Below are 11,776 nucleotides of genomic sequence, written 5' to 3'. Positions count from 1 at the left end.
TCCACCAACCTGGTTCTTGACTATATTACTTATTTTTTATGAGAGAGAGAGAGAGAGAGAGAAGAGAGAGAGATCAAATTTATATATATATGTACATATATATATGATTTCAACATGTTTTTCAAACTAGTACATTAAATGTGACTTAAATAGTCTGCATTCAAATAAACATTAATTTTTCATAAGACAATGTGCAAATAAATTTCTATCTAAATATTTTATTCATTACATGTAATGCAATGCATATTTAAAGGTACAGTAGAATAAATACTATTATTCAAGTCCACAGATATAAATACTTTAAGAATAAGTCTAGAATATTTTACATTTTTATCGACTCCCTAAGTACTCAACAAACTTATTAAAGAGGAGTCAAAGGAAGAAGAATTTAAGCTACTGTTTAAGCTCACAGCAACCATGGAAAGTTAACCAAAAGTCTCCTCCTAAGAGGGATGAAATCTGTTAGCTATTTTTTTTTGTCAACCCTATAGTATGATGCTATATGTACATGGAGACAAAGCATAGAGATCATGAATTATGACATCAAATTCGTGCACACATGCCTGCACACTTGACCCAGGCAGGCATCTTAACTTTTAAATTGCCCCTTTTTTTCCATTGGTGAAGTAACAAACAAACATACTTTTGAAGTTCATTGTTTATTCTGTTTTCCATTTTAAACAGAATATTTGGGCATTAAAACAAAGACAGTATAAAGCAGAGACAGATTGTAGTATACTGTTCCAAAGGGGAGTGGTACTGTATTTTCTTTTGAAAACTAACTCATATATCAGAAAAAAAGTACACAACTTTAATTTGTAGCATTTTATTACAGGGTCTGAGGCACATGTGCATTTTTATATCAGCTAAAAGGAAAACAGGTCACACCAGAATAAGCTCTTGTATGTGAGCCAAGGTAAATTCTTCTATTGTACATCTGTTAGGGCAAATAAACCACATAATGGGCGACTATGTACCAAATCACAGTAGTTTTTGAGCACATCTGAAATACACAAACATTCTCATCATTTTAACGAGAGAAGAATGCCACTTATTAGAATTCAGAGCTTGGCTTGCAGCTATTATTCAAAACTAATGCACCATCAATTACTCACTGTTTACAAAACAAAATAAATCATTAAAAAAATGAATGTAAAGGCTGAAGAGAGGCCCAGCTGTTGAGAGCACACTCCGCTCTTCCAGAGGACCTTAGTTCCAAGACCCCAAGTCAGGTAGCTCACAACTGCTTCAGAGGTTCTGATGTCCTTCTTCTGGCTTCCATGGGTACAGCATACACATGCACGTGTACACATATGTATACACACAAATAAAGAGGAAAAATAAATCCTTGAAAGATAAGTTATAAAAATAATCTATGTTCTTGTGCCTTTTGCTTAGAATTAAGCATGTTGAAATAACTAGGCAAAAACCCATCAGACCCATCTGGGGTAGGCCAGCCTGCACAGCAGCATCCTAACTTGAGAGCATAAAAGCAAGATTTTTAAAAAGTCAGAATGCCTGTAATTAATATCACAATGTGAATTAAAATGGTAAATTCTGCAAAAATAAATAAAGTATTAAGATGAATGTAGGTGGTCTTGATAAGGCATGAGACAACTTGGCAGAAATCTTTTAATTCAAGATCAAGTGGGGGTATCAAAGTGCTCACAAGGATAATTAAGATGATTTGTGAGACAAAACTCATAGAGAGCAGCCAACGTGGGGACTCGCCAGGGCCCACAGTCATACTCAGGTCACGGTAGAGAGGACTGCAGAGAATGTGACAAAGTTCAACACACCAAGGGAAAGGAAACATAGGATGGTAAAAGCAGTGCTTGGACATGAGTCTTGAAAAGCAGAAACAAGAGAGTCAGTGGATGCCTCTTTCCTTCATCTGCCTTCTCTTCTACTTAACATTTTGACAAGTTGGTGTGTTTGTATCAATTATGATCTACATAAGTGTTTTTTCTGTGATGTAGCCTATATTGCTATGTTTTTAAAAGTTCACATCAATATCAAATTATTCTTCACCAGAAGACAGAAAATGTTGTGTGCATTAGGAACAGAACTGAAAAAAAAGAGAGACAAGAAATGTGATAAAAAATGTGTAACTTTTTATTTTTTTAAAGTTTCCAAAAGAAGAAAAAGTCAGTAAATCAGCTTTTATGAAGAGAGGGGCACATTTCAGACAGGATATCAATATGAAGACCAGACTGGCTTCAGACTCGCAAGCCTTCCATGGCTTCCTGGGTGCTGGGATTTCAGATCTGTACCATTATACCTGGCTAATCTTTCAAATAACCTTTCAAATAAGGGGTAATTGAGCTGAAAGCAAGAGAGGCATAATTTGCTCTAGATTCGAGGGCTCCATATAAGAAGGATAAGTGATGACCTGGCAAATTCTCCCAGGACAAAAGACTCAGAGCATGAACTTTCTGTGTCTTAGTTCTTCCAAATTAATGAATGATCTGGTAGAGAGATTTGGGGGAGAATTAGTTGAGATTTAATTTTTGCCTAATTTGGCCGGGCGGTGGTGGCACACGCCTTTAATATCAGCACTTGGGAGGCAGAGACAGGCGGATTTCTGAGTTCGAGGCCAGCCTGGTCTACAGAGTGAGTTCTAGGACAGCCAGGGCTACACAGAGAAACCCTGTCTCGAAAAAAAAAAAACAAAAAAAAAAAACAAAAACAAAAAGAAAAAAATATTTTGCCGAATTTGTTGCCATATGCTCTCTATCCATGTGTTTTCTCTGTGAGAAAATCCAGTCATGTGTGTTGGGTTTCATTAAGACTTCTTGTATTGAACTGATCTATATAATATATTTAATATCTGAACTTATCGTCAATACCTAGATAATCAGTTGAATCAGATGAAACCTAATTATACCAAGGAAGTCCTCTATGATAAAAAAAAAAAAACTTCAGAAATTACAGTATATCCTTTATAAAGTGACAAATTGTTGCCAGACAGTGGTGGCACATGCCTTTAATTCCAGCACTTGGGAGGCAGAGGCAGGCGGATATCTGAGTTCAAGGCCAGCTTGGTCTACAGAGTGAGTTCCAGAACAGCCAGGGCTACACAGAGAAAGCCTGTCTGGAAAAAAAAGAATAATAAAAAAAAATAAAATAAAAAATGACAAATTGTTAAGTATTCATTAAAAGTGGGCTGGGGTTATGGGCTTTAGTCATACAGCGTCTATCTAGCATGACTGAAGGCCCAAGTTTGACCCTGAGCACTACCTATCTGTAATCCCAACACTTGGGAGACAGAACATCAGAAGACCAAGCTCATCCTCTGATGCATAAGGAGTTCAAAACCAGCATGGACTTAACTATTAACTACATGAAACCTTAATTATTTTTTTAAACTAAGCAACCAATAAGAACATTAAGAGATTTTACAAGTAAATTTTCAAACAGGTAACAACATGCCTCATAACTTTTTAGTTTTCTAACCACAAGTCATAAATCAGATCAAAATTGAGACAACAGATTTAACTAATATATCGATTGTTACATATGGATATTTCTATGTTGTCAATAAATTTCTTAAAAAGGAAAGGATAGATTTTTGTTGTTCAGAGGTAGCTGATTATCTTAGACTCTAGAAAATATACTGGTCATTTGTACCGAATCTACTACCATGTTTACTTAGAAGGTGTTTCAAGACTGCTGCTCTTGCAGATCATGCCTCAATTTCCTGATGTACAATTGCCTCTGGATAATGTTGGGAAAGCTGTTGTAACCATAAGCAATAAGACAATGCCAATCAACTCATTGCTAGCAGCTGGTCAGGTCAGTCAAACATCATGGGAATGGTTTATTAGAAGAGCCAGTGTCTCTGGTTTATACTGTTCCCTCAAATGACAAGAAAATGGTTTAAACATCAGTAGGAATAATCATTTGGGTCATTATGCAATGACGATGCTGAGACGCATACCAGAGTCTTAAGAAAAAATATCATCAGGCATTTTACAAGCAATATGTTATTCTGAAACTTCTTGAATCTGCATACCTTTAAACTCTACAAACTTTTAAAACTCAGTTCATGATATAAACTGCGTCAGTTTCATGCATTCAACTATGCTACCTCATTCTTAGAACCACTTAAGGTTGATATCTTTTATTTAAGAAAAACCAAATGTGACACATGTATAGCCCTCAAGGCAGAAAGCCATTTGTCATTCATTCATAGGTAATACTCTAACCCCGTGTGCGTTGATGTAGGTGATAAGGATCCTGGCTCTCCGCTCTATCACGTCAATAAGCTTCTCAATGCCTTGCCTGCCTCCTTGACTTTCCCAATAAACCTGGTCAAGGAACAGAGACTGAAGGAGCTTCTGCCGTAGGTGTTGGCTCTTCAAAACAGAAACTGCAGACTCAGGAAACCTGAAACAACAACACAATATTTCATTCTTAGCAATTGCTCAGAAATGTTATTTCTTCCCCAGTTGCTCTGCCTTCCTCGGCCTCATAAATCACACTATCAAATAAGACCTAGAAAACCAACATGGTTTTGTCACTGACAAGCAAACATTTCTCCTAAAAATAAAATACAGAAGTGTATTTCAAATGAACCAAATTATCTAATCCATTCGGAACTCGACATCCTAATTTCTTATTTAAAGGTCATTAAAGACAGGCAAAGAGAGGCCTAGAATTAAGATCACATTAGGTCTGAAGATGTATTTCCCGTCATCTTAAGCTCCATGTCTCCTACAGAAAGCCTTTGTCTGCTCTCATCAGTAACAAAGTGGAGTTTGATGGAAGAAAATTGTGAGAAGCAAAACACGTGTGGTTTCAGTGGAGCATACTCCCTGAGCAGCAGTTACAGTTTAAAGTGCAACAACCGCAGACTTGTGATAGAACCAAAGGGAAAGTATTTTAAAAGAAAACTCAATTAGAGGAAGAATTCCCTCTGATTCAGATTATACTTTTGGAACTTGAGTGATTGCCTGTGGTTTGCTATGCATTTGGTTTTGGTTTGTGGGGAGGGTGTTATTTGGGGATTTTTTATTTTTTAGTTTTTAATTATTTATTTTATGTTTGACATTATAATATAATTACATCATTCCTCCATGCTCTTTTCTCCCTCCAAACTCTCCAATATACCTTTCCTTGATCTCTTTCTGATTCATGGCCTCTTTTTTATTATTTGTTATTGCATGAATGTATATTCTCAAATATATTTCATGTATTTACTGTTCTATATACTGATCTATATACTGGTGTATATACTCTTACTTCCATGTATGCTTTTACGGCTGACAATCTGGTATTGGGTAGCCAATTGGTGTACTCTTCCCTGGATAAGACTTTTTCTAGCTCTCAGCATTCCTTAATTGCCTGGAATTCTTTGTGTAGAATGGAGGCCTCATCGATTCATCTACAAAACAACTCCCACATCTGGGACTTAGGAAATTCTGAAGAGGAGGGAGTGGGGGCATTGGAAGACCCAGAGAATCAGGGAGTTTTCACCCACAACGTCTCACCAACATGGCATGAGATGAGTAAGGACAATAAGCATGCCAAAATGGATGGGCACAAGGCCAGTATTTTCCTGAGTGGAGTATTAAATGATGCTCTAACTTATATCGTGAATGTCTCCCGAATGTCCATGCATTAAAGACTTAGTCCTTGGGATACTATGACTGGGGAATGGTGGTCCTTTTAGGAGGTGAGGCATAGTGGAAGATGGTGTCATTGGGGCAGGCCTTGAAAGAGATGCTAGGTCTCTGCCCCTTCCTCTCTCTCTCTTTCAGCTCCTGGTCATCGGTGAAAAGGACCTCCCCATCCTTGGTTATAAAAGTCCTGTTCATAAAGGAAAACAAACCATTACCCTACTATTGGCATTTACACTCATTGGTTAAGGGCAAAGAAATGCCTAAAAGAAATATGGTGACATTTGGTATCACCACAGTGTACCATACCACCAAAAGATCAAAAAAGCAGAGCCAGGTAGCTATGTCCCGAAACCCCTAAAGCCATGAGCTACAGAAAATCTTCCCACTTTGTAAGACAATCACCTCAGACATTACTTACAGTAACCGAAAGCTGGCAATTGTTTTCAAACAAATTCAGCAAAACTAAACTTTTAGAGCAAGGATATTCAGAGACATCTCACTGGACATCTAGAGGTCACTTAAGAAGAACCTCTCTGAATCATTGAGAGAGTTTACTGAACTTGCTTTTTTTTTTTTTTCATGTAGGAAGACAAGAGCCAAAGTCTAGCATGTATAGTGTCATAATTTCTAGTCTAAGTCATAGGTTATGATCTGTAACGCCTCCAGCTTGGCCTCCTCTGGCTCACAGAAGTGTTGTGCCATATAATCACTGGGGTTCAAGAGTAACTTTCAAATAAATTTAGTTGCACCTTTAAAATTACAGGGCAAGAACATACACTTATTTAAAGACACACTTAGGGACAAGACACAGGATGCATAGACCCTAGGGATCCAGGGTCAATAATTCTGGTGATGCTAGAGACCAAAGATTACTGAGTTGAACAGAGTAAATCTCAGGAGTGTGGAATTAAATAAGGCACATTGTGTGCTCTGAGTCCCCTGAAAACGTGTACTGTGCAGTCTTGTGGGTTATGTCTTAATGTTATGTTGTATAGTATTAATATCCATAATTATTCTTTCTGTACTCCAAGTTAGCTTAGGCAGAATACATGAGATGAGAGTATCAAAACTTCTAGGCTCTTCAGTGACTAGAAGTCCTGTTCATAAAAGAAAACAAGCCATTACTCTGCTATGGGTTCTTACATTGCATTGGTTATGGCAAATATTCAGTGTGTGACGCTGAGCCTAACAAAGACTTCACTTTTGCTTATTAATGTGTGAATTATGTATTCAAAGAAGATTTAACCTTAAACCCATTATACACCCTAATGCAGTTAAGGTTTAATCTTCTTTGAAAGAATAAATAAAAGTATTCATATTTCTGTGAATGTTTAAGATACATAGATGTATGCCCTCGGCACTCTCAATTCTGCAAAGAAATTTAAGTCCCTGTAATATCAATTTAGTAAGTGATGTCTTAGGAATATCAATTTCCCTATGCATAAATTTTCCTTGGCTTAGGCATTCAAAAGAGAGAATCTGCCGTGCATTTTGCCTTCAATTCACAGAGCTGTAAAGAGCACCAACAAGGGAAGGATGTGAGGGGAAAACCCTCTTGGCACCCTCAAAGCCCACAAGAAAGTGTTGAGAGTTTATAAAATCCACTTTATCTAAGTACAAAGTTGAGGGTGAATGATTGAAACGTGGATATGGAACACACTGGGCCACATGCCAGTGAGAGGAATAGCAGTAGAACACAAAAACAAGTTGCCATAAAGAAAAAAGAAACAAAACAAAACAGTAGATGTAGGCTTGGAAGGGCTCAGTTTCACCATTAGCTTCAGACGTCTTTTTTCCGATGTTTAGCTCTTAGGGGGTGGCTACGGCTATGTTGTGGGCTCTTAAGCTTCCAATGGAACCTAATTCCTTGAGGAATCTTAGTCCCGACTAACATGGGCTTTGTGTGAGGGTTGGCTCTACTTCCTGCGAAATTTACTCATGGCTTCCAGAACTGAGGTAGGACTGATCAGACTTTGTGGCCAGCTCCTGCTACACTTTCCTTCAACATAACATTTTTATTGATTATTTGGGAATTTCTCATCGTGCACCAGGATCACACTCACTTCCCAGTCCTTCCAGCTCTGCCTTCCCACCCTTGTGAACTTCTCTGCCTCCCACAAAAAGGAAGAAGCAAGAAAGTTCAATTTATGTTGCCTATATACTCACTGGAGCATGGTCAAACTTCCCATGGCCAGTCCCTTGAGAAACCTGAGTCCTTCTCCCCACTCCCCCTTTTGCCCCCACCACAACCCTCCCCCCTGCTCCTCCACCAGAAGCCATCCATATGAGTCTCTGCTATCCCCAAATGCATGGGTATGCCACAAGACCCACTGTGGTCTTCCTTCTCCAGTTCAGCACTATCTCCTTTAGCTTCACGCTGCCTCCCTCTTTACTCTGTATCCTTTCTAAGTCCTACTAATTGTCTCCCAAATGATTTGGGTCATCTCTGAGTTTTGGGCCAATCTCGAGTACAACAGTTCTTCTTTGTCTAGCCTCCTGCAGCCCCTCGTTTGTAGTTTTTAAGAGCCAGCCCCACAGTCTGTCTGAAGAAGAAAAAAAAAAAAAAAACTTCTGAGTACTCAAAAGCCCTCCTACCCAGTTTAAAGGGCCAGCCGTCCTCTGGTGCGCTACCTTTCAGAGAGCTCTTTTCCCACTATATTCATAACAGTCATTTGGGTTAATCATGAAGCTGACATCCTGCCATGCTTATTAGACCCATTGACATGCCAAATAGTTTATTACAGATTTAGGCATCTCTATGTTGTTCCTGCCATGTCCAATCCTGCGCTCTCACAATAGAGCCTCTGCCACCTGGTTATCCTACTCCTGACTACCCTGCATGTGTCTGACCTCACCCACATGGGTTTTCACAATGAAAGTTGAAGCTGGCAGTGGAGGCAGACTGTGACAAGAGCTGTATTGGTGTTGTGGACTCGCATAGATGTAGTAGCTGCTCTTGGAACACGATTTATCTTCTTGGGATCTCTATTCCCACATTTAAGAGTTTCTTGGAAATTAAATATATCTAACATAGGGTGTGAGTCTTCACAAAATTTTACTAATTGTTAACAAACACATGGTGTTCCAAGATGTTACTCAATTAGAAAATGTACTCTTCGTTTTGAGTGTAACAGCTCCTTCCCATAATTTGAGCCCTCTGAAACCTGAGGCAGGAGAATAACTGTAAGTTTGAGGTCAGCTTGAATGACAGTGAGTTTCAGGAAAGGCTGAGCTACACACAGAGAACTCCAGAACAGTCTAGAGAGTGAGATAGGACTTCCACGATAAGCACAACACTTACTCTCTGATGCCTTCTAACAATCTGAAGTTTAAGTTGTCTTCGCTTCTGTCAAAGAAGCCCTTATTGTTTATGAAGACCAAATGCCTTGGGTCATTCTTCCTCTGGATAATGTGTGCTAAAGTCACAGAATTTTGGTTCTCACAATTTGGTCTCAGTCCATTCTGTATACAGGCATCTTCCTTGCGAGGTCTGAATCCGCAGCAATTTGTATCCAAACGATTATAAATCTGAAAATGGAAATGAGAACAAAATCCAAGATGCTGAGCAAAAGCTTGGGAAAGCCAGAACATTTCCAAAGAATGGAAGCTTTCTGAACAGCTGACCTGCCAGAACCCAAGCAGGCCAGGCTGCTTTCATTAAAAGCAGCTGTCAGAATAAGTCCATAGTTCAAAGCCCTCTGACTCACACAGAGTCCTAAGCACTTCCAGCTTCTGCTAACAGCAGATCGTCCAGCTGAGGCGACCCCACCCTTGATATCCACAGTTCCCACGGAATCACATGCAAACATGTGGCCAGCAGAATCTCTGACTCTTCAGGAAGGAGAAGACAGCATAGTATTTCTACAGACCCGGGGACTAGCTCTTGTTTTCTTCCTGGGACTGGACCCTACAGGTTCTTATTACTTTGTTGGCTATAAAGTTTAGTGTGCTGGACTGCAGTGTTTGCAGTAGCACAGACAGAACTTTACAGAAGGTATGAGATCCAATAACGAAACATCAGCTAGATTCTGAATATGTGACAAAGCTATAGAGACTTTAGGGGTTTGTTATAGTGTGAAGAACAACAACAAAAAAAGGTAGCAAAGTTGACTACAGACTTGCTTAACGTCACTTCTTTTGACAAAAAAAAAAAAAAAGGTAATATTCAATAATCAAAGTGAAGTAAACTTGAGCTCAGGAATTTAGTCACTTGAAATCAAACCTCTGGTCTGATACCTGTTAGCTAGGCAACCTTGTATAGATTCCTTCATGGCATTGACTCTGTTTAATCACCTGTATTTACTTTAGATCTGAATGCTTCCCCCCAAGGCCAATATAATAGGGATTTTGTTCTCAGGCTATCACTGTTGAAGCGGTAGAAACCCTGAACGATGGGACTTAGTAGGAGGTCTTAATTGATCCAGTTAGGCCACAGAAAGGGATTTGGATCCTCATTACTCTTCTCTGATTCTCAGCCTCTTTTTCCATGTACAACTGCCTTCCCATAAGTCCAAAAGCTATGAGGTCAGCCAGCTAGGAACTAAAGTCTGCAAAACCGGGAGCCAAGCTTAAACTGGCTGGAGGCCAGCTTTTATCATCACCATCATATGTTCATGTTCAACTATATTAATATTCATGAGGAAATGAAATGTTTTTAATTCTGACTATACTAAAATAAACATTTAGAATTTAACTCTGAAGGACAGGCTCATTTTTTATTTCTTTTTTGTTGTTTTATTTTGGTTTGTTGTTGTTGCTGCTGCTGCTGCTGCTGCTGCTGCTTGAGAGTGTGTGTCTGTGTAGCCCTGGCTGTCCTGAAACTTGCTCTGGAGACCAAGGTGGCCTTGAATTCAGAGATCCAATCTACCTCTGCCTCTCAGCAGCGCCACAATCCAGGGACCAAACCTTTAACACAGGAGACAGAACATAGGGAAGAATTATGATCCAAACGATAATAAAAGCCATGAATGTTGAATGAATTCATGGTTGACCATAAGCTCTCATGAATTTAAACCCCTGTCAGCATCTCTGTAAGAATTATATTTTATAGTTGATATTTTTAAACCTCATGAAAGCATGAGCAATTAGAAACTGGAAAGAATGACAGAGGACATCTTTTTTATGGCTGTCCCCTCATTTGACTGTTTCTGACAGTGTGCTCTAAAATGTTCTATATAATCTAATTTTGAGTCATGAGATATTCTGATGATTTCACCAATTCTCTGACAGCCTGCTGTGCTGGGCAAGTCTGACCAACACCACCACTGATGATAGGTACATGTGACCAGTTCCTCTTCTGGGAAATGATGCCACAGATGTTATTCAGATCCAAACATGTACTTGGTGGGTGTATTACCATGGGCCAAGTGTATGCCTATGTATACCTAGGGATGTATAGGCAGGCTGCAAAGTCTCAATTAATGTGTTGTATTCAGTTCTGTTGCTCTCTGGCTAGAGTAATGCATGCCTTTATAGTTTTGCCCTTGTATAGTAATGGCTTATGTAGCTATTAAATCATAGTCTCCAAGTCTTCTCAGAATCTTGTCATAGTTTTCCTCTGAGTCCCCATTCAATATACCAAGGATATTGGTATAACCTTATCCCTTAAAGTCCCAGAAAGTCAGTGCTGTTTGCCTGGCAGCTGGTTTGGGTATATACCAAATACAGTTCTGCGTACTTTCAAGACATCTCACCAATTTTTAAAGCCTAATAAAGCATGTCCCACATAGCGGTGAAGCCCAGATGATATTTGAATGTGCTTGTTTAGTGCACACATTAAAGCAAACACTTAAGCATTGCATAGTAAAAGTGCCTGCAGTGCCAATCTGTGTCTCTGGTCTTAAGTGGGAATCCTACAAAAAGCCTATTGTGGCTAAATGCTTTCAGGTAAGCAATAATGATGCCAATCACCATTACTGTTTGTTTAAATTCTTATTATTTTATTAATTTACTTAATTTTTGGTGCGTGCATGTGGTATGTATGTGTGTGCATGACACCTTCCCCACACAGAGGTCAAAGGACAGCGTTCAGGCACGGACTCCATCCTTTCACCATATTGGATACTAGACCTGGAACTCATAGCAAGCTTGCCAGAAGGCACCTTTACAACCCTGGCCCATGGGGTCACTGGCCCTGACTGAATTCATAGTTT

The 11,776-nt window shown here is 39.2% G+C and overlaps 1 protein-coding gene across 3 annotated transcripts in view; it reads right to left on the bottom strand.

The window, feature by feature from the left end:
- Nucleotides 1-2,092: 2,092 nt before the first annotated feature.
- Gask1b (golgi associated kinase 1B) overlaps nt 2,093-11,776 on the bottom strand; it is an 87,897-nt gene continuing 78,213 nt past the window's right edge. For all 3 annotated transcript variants that reach the window (XM_031374151.1, XM_031374150.1, XM_031374149.1), the window contains exons 4-5: nt 8,926-9,152; nt 2,093-4,389 (exon numbers count right to left, since the gene is read on the bottom strand). In XM_031374151.1, coding sequence (XP_031230011.1) covers nt 4,182-4,389; nt 8,926-9,152 — 435 coding nt within the window. In that variant the 3' untranslated portion in view covers nt 2,093-4,181. The remainder of the gene's footprint in view (nt 4,390-8,925; nt 9,153-11,776) is intronic.

Source organism: Mastomys coucha, unplaced genomic scaffold (assembly GCF_008632895.1).
Source record: "Mastomys coucha isolate ucsf_1 unplaced genomic scaffold, UCSF_Mcou_1 pScaffold16, whole genome shotgun sequence".
Classification (NCBI taxonomy): domain Eukaryota; kingdom Metazoa; phylum Chordata; class Mammalia; order Rodentia; family Muridae; genus Mastomys; species Mastomys coucha.
This window is presented reverse-complemented; position numbering and strand designations above follow the sequence as displayed.